At 52.7% G+C, this 20,235-nt stretch overlaps 1 protein-coding gene across 3 annotated transcripts; it reads left to right on the forward strand.

The window, feature by feature from the left end:
* The first annotated feature begins 6,545 nt into the window (after nucleotides 1-6,545).
* AOC1 (amine oxidase copper containing 1) lies at nucleotides 6,546-19,421 on the forward strand. 3 transcript variants are annotated; one of them, XM_035130161.2, is made up of 6 exons: nucleotides 6,546-6,645; nucleotides 7,592-7,867; nucleotides 13,447-14,983; nucleotides 16,356-16,644; nucleotides 17,783-17,915; nucleotides 18,052-19,421. In XM_035130161.2, the coding sequence occupies exons 3-6, from the start codon at nucleotides 13,453-13,455 to the stop codon at nucleotides 18,328-18,330; spliced, it is 2,232 nt and encodes a 743-aa protein (XP_034986052.1). In that variant the 5' UTR covers nucleotides 6,546-6,645; nucleotides 7,592-7,867; nucleotides 13,447-13,452; the 3' UTR covers nucleotides 18,331-19,421. The 3 variants fall into 3 exon arrangements, with proteins under 3 accessions (XP_034986052.1, XP_034986054.1, XP_034986055.1); XM_035130163.2 differs by lacking the exon at nucleotides 7,592-7,867 and adding an exon at nucleotides 12,858-13,037 and having other exon boundaries at nucleotides 6,572-6,645; XM_035130164.2 differs by lacking the exon at nucleotides 7,592-7,867 and having other exon boundaries at nucleotides 6,574-6,645.
* The last annotated feature ends 814 nt before the right edge of the window (nucleotides 19,422-20,235 follow it).

Genomic DNA, 20,235 nt, shown 5'->3' on the forward strand with positions numbered 1-20,235 from the left:
GTCGGACACGACTAAACGACTCAACAACAACAACAATACTTTGAAAGAGAATTACAGTATATGCAAATGATGCCTATATGGTATTTAACTCTGAGTAGGTTGGTTAAGATGTACAAAGTAGGATCAGATCTGTGTTAGAAATGCAGAGAAAAGGAAGGAACATTTCTTCACATGTGGTGAATGGTTAAAGACTATTGGGAAATCTACAATCAGTTAAAAATATATATTTAAAACACACACACACACCCAAAAGAACCCTGAGGCTTTTTTGTTAGGAATAGTACAGTCTGAAGTTCCCAGTTTTTAGAAAAAAAATATTTATGTATGCAACCATGGCGGCTCGACTTGGAAAATGAGTGAGAACCCTAGTAAAGAAGATGGTTAGAATTTGTGGAAGCAGCAGGTCTAACTTATAGAATAAGAGAGCACTGTACTTCCAGGGAGCACTCAGGGCTGATTTCCTTCAGAATGGAGGGGTTTGATCTTCTTGCAGTCCATGGGACTCTCAAAGTATAACATGCGGTAAATTTAAAATCATTCTTCCAGAGTTTCCCCTAGAGGTTTAGGTCTATGTTATGTCCTACATCCATTGCCCAGTGGGTTATTGAAACTTGGACTAACTCATCTTTTGTTTCCCATCGTAATAATAAGTTACAGTATACATTTTGTGTATTTACACAATAGAGTGGCTGGGGAAACCCAGCCAGATGGGCGGGGTATAAATAATAAAAAATTATTATTATTGTCACAGGCGCGGTAGGGGCTACTCTAGAGTAACGACTCCTCACTGCGTTGCCTTTTCATGATTTTATTAGGTGCAAGCTATTTACAGTGCAGAGACAGTACTATGTACATGTTGTCAGTCTGGGTCAGAACCTCCGAATCGGTGGGATCGGCCTCCTTCCCCCGCTTCCTCGGCTTCCCCCTTCCTTTGCAGCACGGGGCACTGGCTCTGGTACCCTGCCTGAGCATCGTCCTCCATTTCCGGAATCTCCGCTGGAGATATCCCCCTCCCCACTTCCACTCGCGCTGGGCGACGAGCTTGTACTTAAGATGGGAGGGACCTGCCTGTAGCTCCTGTCCCTCACAATTATTATTATTATTATTATTATTATTATTATTATTATTATCCTTCTTCCATAATAATTCTCGTTCAAACTGTATCTTTGATCCAGAAACCCATTTTAAAAATCTCATTTAAACGTATCATATATTTGATGGTACTGGAACCAGTCTGTAATTGGGCTCCTTACGTCTTCCATTGGTTTCAATCTAAGCTCCCTCTCTATAAGCTCAAGTTCTAGTATAAAGCTCTCCTGATCAGATTCTCAAGATGCTGGGCAAACACATTCTTGCCAACTGCTGTGAGGTGCAGGCCATCTCTTGCCAGAAGGCCTTCCTTAAGGAAGCGGAGGATCCAAGAAGCCACACCCTTCCTGAGGACGCTTACCTTAGAAACATTAGGAAGAACTTCCTGACAGTAAGAGCTGTTCGGCAGTGGAATTTGCTGCCAAGGAGTGTGGTGGAGTCTCCTTCTTTGGAGGTCTTTAAGCAGAGGCTTGACAGCCATCTGTCAGGAATGCTTTGATGGTGTTTCCTGCTTGGCAGGGGGTTGGACTGGATGGCCCTTGGGGTCTCTTCCAACTCTAGGATTCTGTGATTCTATGATTCTACCTTTGACAGGAAGGAGTGATGAAAAGACCAACTCTCTTCCAAGTCACATCCGCTCCCTGTCAGAGTCCCTTGCTATGCACTGAAGACTGACTGTGTGTGGCAGTACGATTCGTGCAGAATAAGCATCAAGCCATCAAACACAACCGGTCTTTCCTGCTGTTGCTGCTCCTGCTGTTTGTGGTCTGCAAATGACAGTCACTGATAACAGAATCACAGGCTGTGGAATTCTCTAGCCCACCCCCTGCAACACAGGCATCTCAGCCAAAGCATTTTACCAGCTTTTTTACAAGAATATCAAGGTGCCCCATGATATTCTTGTAAAGAAGCTGGTAAAATGTGGGCTAGACAATGCTACCATTCAGTGGATTTGTAACTGGCTGGCTGACCGAACCCAAAGGGCGCTCATCAATGGCTCCTCCTCATCCTGGAGAGTAGTGACTAGTGGGGTGCCACAGGGTTCTGTCTTGGGCCCAGTCTCGTTCAACATCTTTATCAATGACTTGGATGATGGGCTTGAGGGCATCCTGAGCAAGTTTGCAGATGACACCAAATTGGGAGGGGTGGCTAATACCCCAGAGGACAGGATCACACTTCAAAATGACCTTAACAGATTAGACAACTGGGCCAAAGCAAACAAGATGAATTTTAACAAGGAGAAATGTAAAGTACTACACTTTGGGGGGGGGGGGAATAAAAGGCACAAATACAGGATGGAAGACACCTGGCTTGAGAGCAGTACATGTGAAAAGGATCTAGGAGTCCTGGTAGACCACAAACTTGACATGAGTCAGCAGTGTGATGCAGCAGTTTAAAAAGCCAATGCAATTCTGGGCTGCATCAATAGGAGTATAGCATCTAGATCAAGGGAAGTAATAGGACCACTGTATTCTGCTCTGGTCAGACCTCACCTGGAGTACTGTGTCCAGTTCTGGGCACCACAGTTCAAGAAGGATACTGACAAGCTGGAACGTGTCCAGAAGAGGGCAACCAAAATGGTCAAAGGCCTGGAAACGATGCCTTATGAGGAACGGCTTAGGGAGCTGGGTATGTTTAGCCTGGAGAAGAGAAGGTTAAGGGGTGATATGATAGCCATGTTCAAATATATGAAAGGATGTCATATAGAGGAGGGAGAAAGGTTGTTTTCTGCTGCTCCAGAGAAGCGGACACGGAGCAATGGATTCAAGCTACAAGAAAGAAGATTCCACCTAAACATTAGGAAGAACTTCCTGACAGTAAGAGCTGTTTGGCAGTGGAATTTGCTGCCAAGGAATGTGGTGGTGTCTCCTTCTTTGGAGGTCTTTAAGCAGAGGCTTGACAGCCATCTGTCAGGAATGCTTTGATGGTGTTTCCTGCTTGGCAGGGGGTTGGACTGGATGGCCCTCGTGGTCTCTTCCAACTCTACGATTCTATGATTCTATGATCCATGACCGTTGGCCAGCCAACCTCTGCTTAAAAACCTCTAACCCCTCCTTCTCAGGGAGTCTCTTCCACTGGTGATTCCCACAATTTGCCTTGTGTTTCCTTTGCGTCGAAATGAACAGAGAGGGGTAAGGCAATGACAATGTAACTCGGCAGCAAGGAAGAGTGAGACAAAGAAAGTAAGTCTCTGGCTGAAATGGAAACAGCCCCTCATGCGATCAATACAGAGGGGAACAGGAGATGCGCCCCTGACATATTCCCTCCTTACAGGCGTAAATTCTCCTAGAAAGTGACCTATTCTTCCTAGAAGCTGGTGCAAAGAGTACTTTGGAAGCCTCCCATGTTCCAGACCATCCAGAACATCCATTAACGTACGACAATGAATCATAGAATCCTAGAGTTGGAAGAGACCACAAGGGCCATCCAGTCCAACCCCCTGCCAAGCAGGAAACACCATCAAAGCATTCCTGACATATGCCTGTCAAGCCTCTGCTTAAAGACCTCCAAAGGCTGCTGTTGTGTTGTCCTTGAAATTCTCCTTGCCCTAACCATGCCTGCATTGCCTCCCAACCCCTCTATCCCTACGTCACGTTTAATAAAAGTAAATCATCAGCAAATCCAGCTGCCTGGCTGCTCACCTCTCAGTCTCGGCAATTTACAGGCAGATTTAAAAGCACAGGTCCCAGTCCCTGATCCACTGGGGGAGCCACTTTCTTCATCCCTCTCTTGGGAGAACAGTCCATTCTTTGCCACTCTCAGACTCCTGTTCCTTAAGCAGGGACTGACAGAGGGACTGATGCAAAAGGCTCTCTCTTTCATAAGTGATGCCTTCTGCTGAGGAGGAGAGAAAACCAAGCCTTCCATCTTTTGCACGGCGTCCCTTTTGCTTTGACTTTGAAGGGGAATCACAAAATCGTAGAGTTGGAAGGGACCCCCAAGGGTCATTTAGTCCAACCCCGCTGCACCACAGGAGTCGCAAGCTCTGTCCCTGGATGCTCAGGTGGCCTCTGGGGCTAGAAGGGCCTTTGGTTCAACAGCTACAGTCATTCCTGGCCAGGCATTAGTTGGCTGCAATTGCTGGATTACTGCAACACGCTCTCCGTGGGGCTGCCAGAAGCTGCAGTCAGTGCAGAATGCTGCAGCACAGTTGCTGATGGGAGTGAGGCCTTGTCAGCATTTAACACCTTTGCTGCTCAGAGATCTGCTCTGGTTGCTGATCTGCTTACCAGATCAAGTTCAAGGTTGCAATTCTGGGCTGCATCAAGAGGAGTATAGCATCTGGATCAAGAGAAGTAATAGTACCACTGTATTCTGCTCTGGTCAGACCTCACCTGGAGTACTGTGTCCAGTTCTGGGCACTGCAGTTCAAGAAGGATACTTGACAAGCTGGAACGTGTCCAGAGGAGGGCAACCAAAATGGTCAAAGGCCTGGAAACGATGCCTTATGAGGAACGGCTTAGGGAGCTGGGTATGTTTAGCCTGGAGAAGAGAAGGTGAAGGGGTGATATGATAGCCATGTTCAAATATATGAAAGGATGTCATATGGAGGAGGGAGAAAGATTGTTTTCTGCTGCGCAATTGAGCCACTAAATCATCTGTATATATCATTAAGGAGATTCCCCCCCCCTTCTAATTACTGGAGAGGGAGAGTTTGTGTTGGCTAAATATGGCACCAAACCATTAATATAAATGTTAAAAAGAGCAGGAGCCATAATACAAACTCGCTTTGCTCCTTGTGACATTTTAAAAGCATCCATTGTCCCACCATTGAAACCTACTCTGACCCTCAATTCTGTATTGCTGTACAGTTCTTGGATCAGTTGCAGAGGTCCGCAGTCAATGTTGGCAATTTAATATTTTTTCCACAGTCTGTTTCAATTAATAGAGTCGAATGCAGGAGAAAGATCAACAAAGGCCACATAAAGATTGTTCTTCGTGTTCTTAGTATATTTCCATATAATACGTTTTGGAGTAAAACATTAAACAATGGCACGGCTTCCTCCTTTGAATTTCATATATTCTTCATAATTAATGTTATTGTTTTGCAACCAGTCAGATAATTTTTGAAGGAGATGTCATGCATATAGCTTTGAGGAGATGTCTAACAAGCTGATTGGCTGATAGTTTTGTGGATCTTTCCTTTCTTATAAATTGGAGAATGACCCTAGTTTCCCATGAAGAGGGCATTTGGCCCGTCTTGTTTATGGTGGTCAAAATAAACAGATTGAAACGTGTGGCAGCATTTCTACATGTCTGGGCAGGCTTGTCTAAGCAAATGCCTTTTTAGCAGGGGGCAAAAAGAGTCCAGCGAAGACCCCTGCCGGATGTCAAGAGGCAGGGAGTGCCAAAGAGTTACTGCTGCCTCCCGGAAACATCAGTTTCTTCCAAATGTGGAAGGAAGGGGTATGGTGTGGCGCCTGTAAAAGTGCTAGTTTTTATTTTGGATCTGGTACTGGGCTCAGGCTGGCAGCAGGAGTGTCGGTTTCCAGTGGAAGTTTAGCCTCCCAAAGTGGAAATTCAGGCAAAGGGGAAACACTCATTAACTCCTTCCATATGGCGGTCTGTCTGTCTCCAAGAGAGGAAATCCATGCCGCTGGAGGGAGCAGCCTGCTTTTGTGAGAATCCACCTCACCCTGAACAAGTCAGGGGGCTCACATGGGCTCCCTCTGCCATCTCAGTCTACGTGGGGAAAGGACTTAGGGGTCTTGGGGGGGGGCCACAAGCTGAACATGAGTCAACCGTGTGATGCAGCAGCAAAAAAGACGAATGTTATTCTAGGCTGCCTCAACAGAAGTCTCGTCTCCGGAGCAAGGGAACTAATAGTCCTGCTCTCTTCTGCCTTGGTCAGACCACACCTAGAATACTGTGTCCAGTTCTGGGCGCCACAATTTAAGATGGATGTTGACAAGCTGGAAGGTGTGCAGAGGAGGGTGACCAAGAGGATCAAGGATCTGGAAACCAAACCTTATGAGGAGCAGTTGAAGGAGTTGGGTATGTCTAGCCTGGAAAAGAGGAGGCTGAGAGGAGATATGAGATTCCTGCACTTCAGGGGGTCTATGATCCTATGACCCTATAATGATCCTATGATGACCCTATGGTGTTATAATTCCCTGGGGTCTGCCCTTTCCTGGGAGCCCCCTGGGGAAGGGGACCCTCCACCTTCCTGGGCAAGATCCAAACCATGGGAGAGAGGAGACCCAGCTGCCCTGGGAGGCAACCCTCTTGCTGCTCCGCCCCACCTTCAAGGCGGTGGGTGGGACTCTCCTTTTTCTCCTCACCCCCCTTTCAGGTTCAAAACATTTTTCCAGGCTGGATCCTGAGCCCTGGATCACAGGAGGCATTTAAAAGAACTCCCCAGGAGCTCTGAGAGCAGGACCCCCCCTCCAGGCACCTGCTACTCGCAGCCAATCACTGCCTTTCTCGGTCAGCCTTCCCTTCCCCTCCCCTCCCCTCCCCTCCCTCCTTCTCCCAGGTGTGATGGATCAGAGCTGCCCGCAGGAGCACCCAGCCTAAGCAGCCCTGAGAGGAGAGCAGCGCCAAGGAGCTGGGCAGGTAAGGGGCACCTGGAGGAAGGGGGCTCCATGGAGCCTAACTGCACCCCGTCTCCAGAGGTGCCCCCCTTAGGCACAGGCCCCCTACCCTGGGCAGCACAGAGGGGCAAGGAGGGTCAAAGCTCCAGGGAGGGCATTTGTCTGGTTTTCTCAGGAATGAGAGCAGGGAACGAGGGCAGCCTGCGCTCCTGCCAAGCCCACGATGCCCCACATGGCACGGGAGTTTATGGCCTTCTGTCCCAGAGGGGGCTCATTCCTGAGATGCAAGTACAGTAGACGGGTTTTCTCTCATCTGCTAATGCCGCCCTGTTAACACTGGGATTTGCATGCCCTTCCAAAACCCAGCAGGGCTCCCCCTCCAATCTTTGTCCCTCTGCTGTCACCCCGTTTCTCTCCCCCCGCTGCTGCTCTGACCCTGGAGGCATCTGGGGGGGGGGCATGGTCTGTCTGGGGTTCCTACTTGCTTCGGAGCCACGCTTTCTGGTTCAAAGACTTCCAGCTATTACTCAGTGCTGAGATGAAAAAGGCACTCTGCACGTGCTCAGGGGAAAAACCCCTTCCTGGATATATTTGTTATTTCTATAACACTTCTATAACAAAAAGCGAAGAGTCAGGCTGGCCCTCCAAAAATATCTCGTGGCCCGTGGCAAAGTGGCGATCCTGCAGTCAGAGCAGGTTCTTGACTGCCGCTCTACGAGGTTGGAAGAGTGAGAGGCGAGGCATTGCGTTTCCGGGGGGTGAGCTAGATGGCCCTTGGGGGTCCCTTCCGACTCTATGATGCTCCGAGACCCTCCAGGCCCCTTCTCCCCATGACGACCTTCCCCAAGAACTCCCGTTTCATCCGCTATTAAAGTAAAGCAAGAAAACAAGGGAGATGTTGCAATATCTGAATTCAGATAAGTTGCCTTAAAAATATGAAAACAAAACCCTCATTCTGCGCTTTACAGCAGATTGAAGTCCACAGACTTTTACCCCTGGAGATTCCGCCCGCAGCGGCTCAGCTCTGATCAGGAGGCGCAGCCAAGCAGTTCAGATTCAGCAAAGCGGAGCAACCGGTCCGGGAGAGGAGGTTTTGCAAAGCCTTGCGCTCGGCTCCATCGGGGTGGGTTGTCGTTGCTAAAAGGGGCAGCCCCAAAACTGAGCTTCCCTCCGTCAAGCAAAACGCCTGGCCGAACTGCTCAGCTCTTCTCCACGGTGCCACCAAGGAGAGATTTTCTCCCGCCGTAAGTAGCAGGGATGGGGCTGATCCAGACTTGGGGTGGCAGCAGCATGCAAGGCAGGGAAGGGTTAAAGCCTCTCTACCCCTCCCTCTGTGGGCGTTGCCCCCCCCCAAAAAAACCCCATTCGTACAATAACTACTTGTATGGAGGTTTCCATGTCCAAACTGGATCGGAGCATTCACCGTTAATTAAAACCAGAGTTTTCTACTGGCTCTTGACGACTTTGAGGGGCCGCAGGTGAGTTGGCACTTACCGCCTTCCATGTGGAAAGAAGAAGACCCCGGTCCAGTCTGCAAGGGGATCTCCAACTTGGGATGAGCAAGACCCCTTGCTTGAGGCGGGGCAGGTCTTAATAGGTAGGAGACGATATTTGTTGTTGTTTAGACTCTTCGTGACCCCCTGGACCATAGCACGCCAGGCACTCCTGTCTTGCACTGCCTCCCGCAGTTTGGTCAAACTCATGTTCATAGTTTCGAGAACACTGTCCAACCATCTCGTCCTCTGTCGTCCCCCTTCTCCTTCTCCCCTTCATGGATCACTGCCTTGTGGTGGCGAAGGGGCTTGAATAACTCAGAGCAGCTTTAAATATCTGGGAATAACTTTTCAGGAAAGGGGCTTATGGCATCCTCAGATGAAAAACGCCATTGCCAGCGCAGGAAGGGCTACTAAAGCCCTAACTAGATTTTTCTACGGGAAAGGGGGTCAATATGTTCCGGCAGCCTCCCAGGTCTTTGCTACAAAAATACTCCCGCAACTCACTTATGGATCCCAGGTCTGCAGTTTTAAAAATTTCGTGCCAGTGGAGGCATTTCAAACTAATTTTTTCGCTGTCTATTGGGGATCCCCCCCTGTGTATCTAATATAGCTGCCCGCTTAGAAGTTGGACAACTACCCGTTAACGCGCGGCTGTGGATTCTAAAGATACACTATTGGTTAAAACTTATCTTCTTCGCGGCTGGGTTGGCACCTTGAACACTGTTGGACACCTATCCTTCTAACTGGAAAGCCTCCCTGTTTGAAAAGATTAGAAGCCTGGGATTTTCTCCGCAGATTTTGATAGCGGCAGGATAGGAGAGAGCCAGAAGTCAAGTGCTCCAACGTATTAGGGACGTGGAGCTGCGGTGCCATATGGGCAAGATGGACAAATACGCCACAATAAGAGATTTTGGGAGAGGGTTCCCATTCGCAAATCACCTGGCAAAATTGCAAATACCCAAGTATAGACATTCTTTTACCTTGGCCAGATTCAATGTGTTGCCCTCTGCACTGTTGCTAGGTAGATATGAGGGTAAACCATATGAGTCACGCATTTGCCCATGTGGCTCATCGGAAGTGGAAACAAATTTGCATGTATTGCTGCACTGCAGTCTCTACGAGGATCTACGCTGGACCTTTATTGCCCCAGCCTTACAAAAGCTTAAAAATGAACCAGAATCCCAACGTTTGAGAGCCTTGGTAGAAGATAAGGTCCCTGAAATTACGATCAATGTTGCCAAATTCTGCGTAGCTGCTATTAGACGCAGGAAACAAGAGCTTTCCAATGTCAATACGCAGGCGAATGCGCAGGGGCGTAGCCAGGATCAAAACTAGGGGGGGGGCAAGCCATGGTCGTTCAGGGGCGGGGCCAAGGCACGGAAGGGGAGGGGCCACGAAGTGGGAGGGGCTAAAGGGCCAGCGGGCCTGATGACATCGTGGCAGCGGCAGCAGCGGCCACCTTGTGCTTCTGGGGCTGGTAGCGTTGGCAGCTACCCTGCTTGGCTGGAGAGGACAGGAGGGTCGGGCAGGCGAGAGGGGGTGGCAGGGCGGGCGAGGGCGAGGCAAGACACGGCCGCAGCCACGACGGCTCCGAGGTGTTGCTGCATATCAGCATAATATTTCAACCATGGTTCAAGCCCCACCTTTGGAAAAAAAAATCCTGCATTGCAGGGGGTTGGACTAGATGACCCTTGTGGTCCCTTCCGACTACAATTCTATGATTCTATTGATATATTACCATAGCATATGCATCATTCTGCTTTCTTGAATTGTTCTACTCCTAGGCATAGCATCCAGCTCCTAGAGGCCTAGGTGCCCCCCCCCAATTACTGGTAAATACCGTATTTGAAAGAGTCATCCCCCCATGTTGATGGGCTTTCTATGTGGGGCTTATCTGCCTCCCCCCCCCGTATTTTATTAAGGATGGAAGAGGGAGGGAAGGAAGGAAGAAATAGAGAGAGGGATAACTCTGCAGCAAGAGGACAGGAGGGTCGGGCAGGCGAGAGGGGGTGGCAGGGCGGGCGAGGGCGAGGCAAGACACGGCCGCAGCCACGACGGCTCCGAGGTGTTGCTGCATATCAGCATAATATTTCAACCATGGTTCAAGCCCCACCTTAGGAAAAAAAATCCTGCATTGCAGGGGGTTGGACTAGATGACCCTTGTGGTCCCTTCCGACTACAATTCTATGATTCTATTGATATATTACCATAGCATATGCATCATTCTGCTTTCTTGAATTGTTCTACTCCTAGGCATAGCATCCAGCTCCTAGAGGCCTAGGTGCCCCCCCCCCCAATTACTGGTAAATACCGTATTTGAAAGAGTCATCCCCCCATGTTGATGGGCTTTCTATGTGGGGCTTATCTGCCTCCCCCCCCCGTATTTTATTAAGGATGGAAGAGGGAGGGAAGGAAGGAAGAAATAGAGAGAGGGATAACTCTGCAGCAAGAGGACAGGAGGGTCGGGCAGGCGAGAGGGGGTGGAAGGGCGGGCGAGGGCGGGGCAAGGCATGGCCGCAGCCACGACGGCTCCGAGGTGTTGCTGCATATCAGCATAATATTTCAACCATGGTTCAAGCCCCACCTTAGGGAAAAAATCCTGCATTGCAGCGGGTTGGACTAGATGACCCTTGTGGTCCCTTCCGACTACAATTCTACGATTCTATTGATATATTACCATACCATATGCATCGTTCTGCTTTCTTGAATTGTCCTACTCCTAGGCATAGCAGCCAACTCCTAGAGGCCTAGGTGCCTCTCCCCCCCCCCCCAATTACTGGTAAATACCGTATTTGAAAGAGTCATCCCCCCATGTTGATGGGCTTTCTATTTGGGGCTTATCTGCCTCCCCCCGTATTTTATTAAGGATGGAAGAGGGAGGGAAGGAAGGAAGAAATAGAGAGAGAGATAACTCATATTTGTGGGTGTCTCTGGATGACACTGTGATGCTGGAACTCTGCAGCAAGAGGATGGGAGGGTCGGGCAGGCAAGAGGGGGTGGCAGGGCGGGCGAGGGCGAGGCAAGGCATGGCCGCAGCCACGACGGCTCCGAGGCGTTGCTGCATATCAGCATATTTCAACCATGGTTCAAGCCCCAGCTTAGGAAAAAATTCCTGCATTGCAGGGGGTTGGACTAGATGACCCTTGTGGTCCCTTCCGACTACAATTCTACGATTCTATTGATATATTACCATACCATATGCATCGTTCTGCTTTCTTGAATTGTCCTACTCCTAGGCATAGCAGCCAACTCCTAGAGGCCTAGGTGCCTCCCCCCCCCCATTACTGGTAAATACCGTATTTGAAAGAGTCATCCCCCCATGTTGATGGGCTTTCTATGTGGGGCTTATCTTCTTCTTTTTTTAAAATAATTTTTATTAATTTTCCAGATTACAAAAAAGATATATATAAGAAAGACGCTTACATAGACAGATTTTCCACCTTCTTTCCACCCCCCTCCCATGGGCCCTCCCCTGCCACAGGAGAATCCCATGCAGGCGGACAGTTGAAGATGGTCCATTTTGTGATTGAGTTTATGTCCCCCCCCCTCTATGTGGGGCTTATCTGCCCCCCCCGTATTTTATTAAGGATGGAAGAGGGAGGGAAGGAAGGAAGAAATAGAGAGGGATAACTCATATTTGTGGGTGCCTCTGGGTGACGCTGTGATGCTGGAACTCTGCATGTACAGGAGCCTTGTAAGCAGCTTTCTCTCTGCTTGATTTACAGCAGGCACGTCCAACAGGTAGATTGTGATCTACCAGTAGATCACTGGATGTCTGTGGTAGATCACTGGTAGGTCACTGGCACACCTAAAAAAAGCTCACCCAAAATTTTCCTCCTCCCTCAAAAAAGTTGAACTATGACCTGAAGCCCTAAACAAAAATGGGCCTCCCTCCTAAAAGAAGCTCAACAAGTTTGACCTAAACCCCAAAAAACAGGGCTTCCCTTCCTTTAAAAAAACTCAGCAGCTTTGACCTGAACCCCCCAAAAGGGGGTAGATCACCCCCAGTTTTAAACTCTGGGTAGATCAGAGTCTCTTGGGAGGTGGCCACCCCTGATTTACAGTATACAGATGCAGGAGGAGGGGCAGACTGGAACACCAATGCTTTTTATAAACATCACTGTGTCTGTCAAAGCTACAGCCTCCCCCCTTTCTTATTCACTTCTTTTTAGCCTTGCAGAGCCACCTTAGTCAAATTGAATCCTCTGAGTCTGCACCCTCATTAAATCGCCAATAGAACTCTTAATGCTCCTGAATGCTCATTAACAACTCCCATTTAAGAACAATAGGGTGAAATGGTCAGCTATCGAATCTTGCCTGGGGATATCTGCTCCATTGTCTTAACTGCTTAACTACTGGTAGCCACTTTGCTTTATTTATTTGATGTGTTTTTGTTACTGCTGTGTCCCCCCCCCCAGCAAGCGGAGACTTAGCTGCTCTTGCTAAAGCAAAGCCCTTTCCACTTCAGTTTTTGGAGGGGAAAAGTGCTGGTTATGGTCTGTAAAATACATTAATTTTTTTGCTTCTAGGGGGGGCAGCTGCCCCCTCCTGCCCCCCTGCCTACGCCCATGCGAATGCGAATACTTAGTTTTATTTATGTCCTTTACAGTGTTGTCATGGCCTAATTTGTATTGAAATTGTCCTCTGTTTATCCCTGTGTTATCCTTCTTTGATCAGTTGTATGAGTCTTTTTGGTCTGTGACCATTTAATAAAATTTGAAATTTTTGATAACCCAAGATGGACAGGTCATAGTGGAGCGTTTTGACTAAACGTGATCCACCTGGAGCAGGAACTGGCAAGCCACTCCAGTATCCCTGCCAAGAAAACTCCATGGACAAAGACAACAGGCAGGAGACGATAGACGAATTGCAATTTATCCAGGCAGCCACATTTATCCAGGCAGCCACCTTCTATTAGGTAAGTCTGGCTATGAAGTCAGCTGGCTCTCCCTTTTCATTTACCCGACTTAGCAAAGAAATCAGACAATGGAGTGGAGGTAAGTAAGCCTGGCGTGCTCTGGTCCATGGGGTCACGAAGAGTCGGACACGACTAAACAAGAAGTTCAAAATATTATTTACAGACATAACATTGCATTGGTTCTCAGCAACAGCAGCAGAAACACCTGGGCAGCAGGTAATATACTTGTAGTCACAGTAAAAACAGTCCCACACTTGAGACCCCGGAGAGCTGCGGCTGGCAGTCAGTGTAGCCAAGACTAAGGAAGAGTCAGACTCTGGAGAAAGAGTAGGGACCAGGATCCTGACCCCACTTGCGTGACGCCTCCTCCTCCCCACTTTCTGATGCCTCCCTGTTTCTCCCGCCGCAGGGCGAGATGTGGTCCTCTGCTTTGGCCGTCTTGGGCCTCCTGGCCTGGTCCGCCTCCGGCCTCCCCCCGCAGCGCCAGAAGGGGGTCTCCATCTTCTCCGACTTGACTCCGGCGGAGCTGCGGGCCGTCCGGGACTTTCTGATGGGCCGTCCCGAGCTGGGCCTCCGGGCTGATTCAACCAAATCCCTGGCCAAGAACAGCCTCTTCCTGGTGGAGCTCTTGACCCCGAAGAAAGGGCCCGCCTTGCAGTACCTGGAGTCCGGGGGGCGCCGCCCTCGACGCCAGGCTCGAGCCGTGGTCTTCTTCGGGGCCGAGGCGCAGCCCAACGTCACCGAGTACGCCGTGTGGCCCCTGCCTGCGCCCACCTCCTACCGGCCCTGGGGGAAGCCGGCGCCCTTCGCGGCCCGGCCGGGGTCCCAGCTGGAGTTCGCGCTGCTCTCGCAGAGGCTGGAGGAGATCCTGGCTCCGCTCCAGAAGTTCCTCCGCGACGCCTCGGGCAGCTTCGGCTTCGAGAACTGCGGCGACCGGTGCCTGGTCCTCACGGAGGTGGCCCCGCGTGGCCTGGCCTCGGGCGAGCGGCGCACGTGGCTGATCCTCCAGCGCTTCGTGGAGGGCTACTTCCTGCACCCGGTGGGCCTGGAGGTCCTCCTCGACCACCAGGCCCTCGACCCGCGCCTCTGGCACGTGCAGAAGCTCTGGTACAACGGGCGCTACTTCAGCAGCCCCGAGGAGCTGGCGCAGCTCTACGCCTTGGGCGCCGTGCCCGTCGTGCCTCTGCCGCCGCTGCAGCCGGAGGAGAGCCTCTTCTCCACCTTCGTGCCGCGGGGGAACTTCTCGGCGGGGCCCCCGACGGACGCGCACGGCGCCAAGGTGTGCGAGCCGCAGGGCCGCCGCTACTCGGTGAGCGGCAACCTGGTGGAGTACAGCGGCTGGAGCCTGGCTTACCGCCTGCGCTCGTCCACGGGGCTGCAGCTCTTCGACGTGCGCTTCAACGGGGAGCGCGTGGCCTACGAGGTGAGCGTGCAGGAAGCCATCGCCGTCTACGGGGGGAACACGCCGGCTGCCATGCAGACCAAGTACATCGACGTGGGCTGGGGCATGGGCTCCGTGACGCACGAGCTGGCGCCCGGCGTCGACTGCCCCGAGGGGGCCACCTTCCTGGACGCCCACCACCTGTACGACGCCGAGGGCCCCGTGCACTTCCCGCGCGCCGTCTGCGTCTTCGAGCTGCCCACGGGGGTCCCTCTGCGCCGCCACTTCGACAGCGACTTCCACGGCGGCTCTCACTTCTACGCGGGCGTGGAGGGCACCGCGCTGGTCTTGCGCGCCATGTCCACGGTCTACAACTACGACTACATCTGGGATTTCCTGCTCTACCCCAACGGGGTCCTGGAGACCAAGGTGCACGCCACGGGCTACGTGCACGCCACCTTCTACACGCCCCAGGGGCTCCGCTACGGGAACCGCCTGCAGAAGCACGTGCTGGGCAACATCCACACGCACCTGGTGCACTACAAGGTCGACCTGGACGTCGCAGGTGGGGCCCTCGCTCGCTCGCTCGCTCCCAGAAAGGGGCGCGGGGGGGGGAGTCGGGGAGGCCCTAGGGGCCCAGTCCATCCTCAGTCGCATCCTCATCCCCCCTTCCCAGCTACGGAACAGGCCGGGCTCCGAGGAATTGCTCCTGTTTGCAGCTGCTTTTCTAGCATCGTAGAGGTGGAAGGGACCCCGAGGGTCATGTAGTCCGACCCCCCCTCCCCGCAATGCAGGAATCACAGAACCCTCGGCAGCAGGTGGTGACTCAACGCCTCCCATGAAGGAGAGCCCATCGCCTCCCAAGGTTGTTCGTTCTGCTGTCGAGAAGCTCTTGCCATCTGGTGCACGTCTGCAGACGAGCCAGGCGGCCCCGCCACGTCGGTGAAAGGGAGGGGGCGGCTGTGATGTTCTCGCAAGCCGCTCTCCTCGCCCCACGCCCAGGTCCAGAGTCTCAGGGGGCAAGAGGCGCCTCGTTGTATCCCCAGGCAACCCCGGGAGATAACGCTGGACTCTCGAAGGCCAAGCGGGGGGGGGCTCCTGTGGCCCCCGTCCTTGACCCCCGGCAGAGGTGCTCGAAGGCAGGCAGGGAAGGGGGGGTGTCCCAGCCCCTGTCTCCAAGCGCCGGAGTGAGCTGCCCCCCCCGGCCTCCCAGTCACTCTGGAGGCTCCATCGTAAGGTCTGCAGAACGGAGCTGGCTCCCCCCCAATCTCTGCTTCTTGAATTTGTAGGGCGGCAGTTAGCATTTTGGTTCCATCAACTTATCCCCCGTGCCCCCTACCCTACAAAAAGCATTATATTTCAGAATATATTGGCCTGCACAACCATCTCAGGAAGATAAGCATAGAATCAGGGAATGATAGAGTTGGAAGGGTCCACAGCGGTCATCTAGTCCAACCCCCTGCAAGGCCCAACGTAATAAAATTCAAACAGGGACAATTAACTTCACATTTACGCAAACTCCGATAAAAATGGATTAGTTTAACTAATTCAACAAAATTGATGCCCTTCACTGAGCGACTGCAGCTTTTCAAAGCCTGGTCATTTGCACCTGCAGCCCCTCCTGCCCCGTAGCGCCCCCAGGGACCCCCCCTTTGGGAACCCTTGTTGTGAAAGGAGAACCTTTTCCTGTTAAATTATTGGGGCTGCCGCTTCCCTGGAACTGCCCCTGCGGGCTCTCCTGGCCCCGCTGCAAACTGCATGCCCCTCGGGGCAGAGGAGGAACTTTGGCGCTGGCCCCTTTTGTCGTGCCAGGCGCCCTCCTTGGCATTAGCGATCCCCCAAGCCCGCACCCTCAGGGCCCCCTCCCTTCTCCCCTGCAGCTCCCCGCCCCCTGCCGGTTCTCCTGACCCCCGTCCCTCCTCTTCTCCCCCCTGCAGGCCTGGGGAACAGCTTCAAGACGCTGGACGTGGCTCTGGAGAACATCTCTCTGCCCTGGGAGCCGAGCCGGCGGCTGGTGCAGCCGCGTCTGGATTCTCGGCCGCGGCTCCGCGAGCGCCAGGCCGCCTTCCCCTTCGGCAAGCCGCTGCCCCGCTACCTGCTCTTCGGCAACCCGGAGAGGCCGAACCGCTGGGGCCACCGGCGCAGCTACCGCCTGCAGCTCAGCTCGCACGCCGACCGCGTCCTGCCCCGCGGATGGCAGGAGGAGCGCGGCATCACCTGGAGCAGGTGAGGCCCGGCAGGTAGGGCGGGCGGGGGCAGGCAGATGAGCTGGGACGCCAAGCGGGAGGGCAGCCCCCACCCCACTTCCCAGCCAAAGGGAGCGGCGGGTCGCCCACGCGCGGAGATTCTCTGGAGTGGACGAGACGGTTTCACTCCCGGCCGTCGGGCCAAGACAGCGGCAGGCGGATCTGGCGAGAAAAAAGGCTGGAAACTGGTGGCAGGTGGGAGGCAGGAAATGCTCCCGAGGAGCAGCTGCTGGGCAGCTACGTGGGGACGGTACTGCTCTGGTGCTGGGCTCCTGCTTCATAGAATCAAGGGACCCTGAGGGTCAACTAGTCCAACCCCCAGCAAGGCAGGAATATGCAGCTGTCCCATATCAGGATGGAACCTGCAACCTTGGAATTACCAGCCCCACTCTCTAACCAAGGGAACTATTCAGGCTTGAGCTTCATTAACCTGCAACCCCAACATTTTGGATCTCCTCCAAACTGGTGCCAAAGATTTGTGTTCGTTTTGTGCCCATTTGGACCGGAAATTCCGCATTTTGTACTGCCCCCCCCCCCAACTGAGTAATTGACACGGCAAACTGGGGTTCCAGGTTAACACCCTAAAATCCAGCAATGTCTGATCCCCCCAAAAGTTCAGAGTTGCATTTTATTGAAGCTTGCTGCTTTGCTGTGGGTTTAAGAACCTAAGGAGAGCCTGCTGGGTGAGGCCAAGGGGGTCCCATCATAGCTGCCAAGTTCTCCCTTTTTAAAGGGAAATTCCCTTATGTTGAATAGGCTTCCTCGCGAGAAAAGGGAAAACTTGGCAGCTATGGGTCCCATCCTCTTCAGCCAGGCTCTCTCCCCTCCTGTGGCTTCCAGAAACTGCCATTCAGAATCATCTCTGCCTCTTGAGTGTGAAGGGCAGAGGAGAACCGTCCGGGCTGGCAGCTGGCACTAGATCTCTCCTCCATGAGCCCAAGAATCCCTGATTAAATATCTGCTGAAAATCCTCCGAGGAAAGAGAGTCCCCCACTTTCGAGGGAGCCTGCCCCCCTGCGGAACAGATGGGGAGAAGGGCAGCGGGCAGGTGGTGCTGGGTGCCAGGGTGTGGCCCTAGCCCCATGCCCGTGGACTGAGGGGACGTGTCCCTCCGTCAGGTACCCCTTAGCAGTGACCCAGCATCACGACAACGAGGACACCAGCAGCAGCCTCTACATCCAGAACGACCCCTGGAGCCCCACAGTCAGCTTTGAGAACTTCCTCCAGAACGACGAGAGCCTGGAGAACAAGGTGAGGGCAGCCTGGGGTGGGGGGCAGGAAGAGGAGGAGCAGGGCGGCTCTCTTGGGGTTTGGGGGGGGGAGCACACACTGAGATCCAGCCCAGGGCAGGCGGATTCATGCTCAGCGATGCTTCTCCCTCCGGCAGGACCTGGTGGCCTGGGTGACGGTGGGCTTCCTCCACATCCCCCACTCGGAGGACATCCCCAACACGTCCACGCCGGGCAACGTGGTGGGCTTCTACCTGCGTCCCTTCAACTTCTTCGATGAAGACCCCTCTGTGGCCTCGCGACGCACCATCATCGTGCGCCCCTCGGAGCCTGGGGGCAGGTCTGGGGTGCATGTCGAGCGCTGGACCCCAGCCAACCCCATGCCCTGCGTCTCCAAGGAGCCCTTCAGCTACAATGGCACCTACTGGCAGGTGTAGCCCAGCCCTTGGCAGGATTTGCCCCCTCTTCTTCCTCTCCACCCCTCAAACCACAACCCAAAGTGGCGGCCAGGAAACCAACCTCTCCTCCTTGGCACGCCTGGCTTGCACCAAAGCCCACCCCCCAGATCCAACCCCCCTGACTTCCTGTGCACCTCAGACCCAGGCAGGGGGGCAGCTGGGTGAAGGGGGGTGGCTGCCCCTCCAACATGAGATTTTTTTTCATATTAGATTTTTTTTTGGGTGGGGGTTGAGAGTAGACTCAAGACAGCCATCAGGAAGGACTTCTCCAGATGATAAGAATGCAGAAAGAGCACACGGTTCAGCTCTGCATTGTGTGAAGAAGCACTTTCTTGGATTCATCCAGATAACTATTTAATTAAAACACTTGCAGTGACTTCCCCCAGCTTCACACATCTGCAAGAGGCGGAGCGAAATCCCTTTCCTGTCTCCTCCTCCTCCTGTTTGCCAAGTTCGCACCTCGGAATCTTTCCCAAGCAGATGGTGGGTTTTAACAACCGTACTATCAAAATAAAAGAATTCCTTCAGGAGCACCTTAAAGACCAACTAAGTTTTTATTTTGGTATGAGCTTTTGTGTGCATGCACACTTCTTCAGATACGCTGAAACAGAAGAGTCAGACCCTTATGTATATTCAGAGGGGGGGGGGATGATGGGAATGGGTGATGGGCTGATAGGAGTGGTAAACCTGTTGATGGCTGTTAACGACTGTTAATGACTTCAATTGGTCTTGGGGGGGGCAAGGGCTGAGGTGCTAAGGAAAGCTTGATCATGTATCCTATATAATAATGTCCAAGTTGTCCCTGCGTCCAGTTGTCCCGTGTGTCCCTGGGTCACTGCGCATGTGCCCCAGAGATACAGGGATTGGACAGCAGAGACTGCGTGCGCGCACTCTCCCCCCCCTCTGCCTCCTCCAACCGCCGCTCCCGCCGGACACCGCCTCACTGCAGGGCACGTCAGGGAAGCGAGGGTGGAGGCCGGCGAAGGCCTCCTCACAACCCTCCCTGGCCATGAGGAGCGGCGGTTGGAGGAGGCGGGGGGGAGAGTGCGCGCGTCCTTCCTGTCGGCGGCTGGGGGAGAGGAACGGAGGAGGAGAACGCAGCGCTTTCTCCTCCTCCGTTCCTGTCCCCCTGCCGCCAACAGCAAGGACAGGTCCCAGGGTTCAGAGAAGCGCTGCGCAAGCGCTTCTCCGAACCCTGGGATGTCTTCCTGTCGGTGGCTGCGGGAGAGGAACGGAGGAGGAGAACGCAGCGCTTTCTCCTCCTCTGTTCCTGTCCCCCTGCCGCCGACAGCAAGGACCGGTCTCAGGGTTCGGAGAAGCGCTGCACAAGCGCTTCTCCGAACCCCAGGATGTTCTAGCGCCCGTTATTAAACGGGCTGAAATACACTAGTAATGAGATAAGAATCCTATGTCTTTGTTCATTCCAGGTGGCTCCATGGTTTTAAGCTTGGGAATGAGTTCCAATTCAGCAACTTCTCTTTCCAGTCTGTTTCTGAAAATTTTCTGTAATAAAACAGCTGCTTTGAGATCTTGTATAGAATGTCCTGGGAGATTGAAGTGTTCTCCTACTGGTTTTTCTGTCTTCTGGTTCCTGATGTCAGATTTATGTCCATTTATCCTTTGGCGTAGGGTTTGGCCTGTTTGTCCAATATAGAGAGCTGAAGGGCACTGTTGGCATTTGATGGCATACACAATGTTAGAAGATGAGCAATTAAATAGTCCTGAGATGGTATGTTGGATGTTGTTGGGGCCAGTAATGATGTTGTCCGGGTGTATGTGGCAGCAAAGTTGGCATCTGGGTTTATTGCAGGCTCTGGTACCAGTGTCCATGTTAAGTCTGGTGGTTGTATTATTGTGGGTGAGGAGTTGTTTAAGATTGGGTGG

The sequence above is a fragment of the Zootoca vivipara genome, chromosome 12, assembly GCF_963506605.1.
Source record: "Zootoca vivipara chromosome 12, rZooViv1.1, whole genome shotgun sequence".
Taxonomy (NCBI): Eukaryota; Metazoa; Chordata; class Lepidosauria; order Squamata; family Lacertidae; genus Zootoca; species Zootoca vivipara.

Coding starts and splice junctions, on each gene's coding strand:
- AOC1 (XM_035130161.2), top strand. CDS start 13,453: ATGTGGTCCTCTGCTTTGGCCGTCTTGGGCCTCCTGGCCTGGTCCGCC. Junction 14,984..16,355: donor GGTCGACCTGGACGTCGCAG/GTGGGGCCCTCG, acceptor TCCCCCCTGCAG/GCCTGGGGAACAGCTTCAAG. Junction 16,645..17,782: donor CGCGGCATCACCTGGAGCAG/GTGAGGCCCGGC, acceptor TCCCTCCGTCAG/GTACCCCTTAGCAGTGACCC.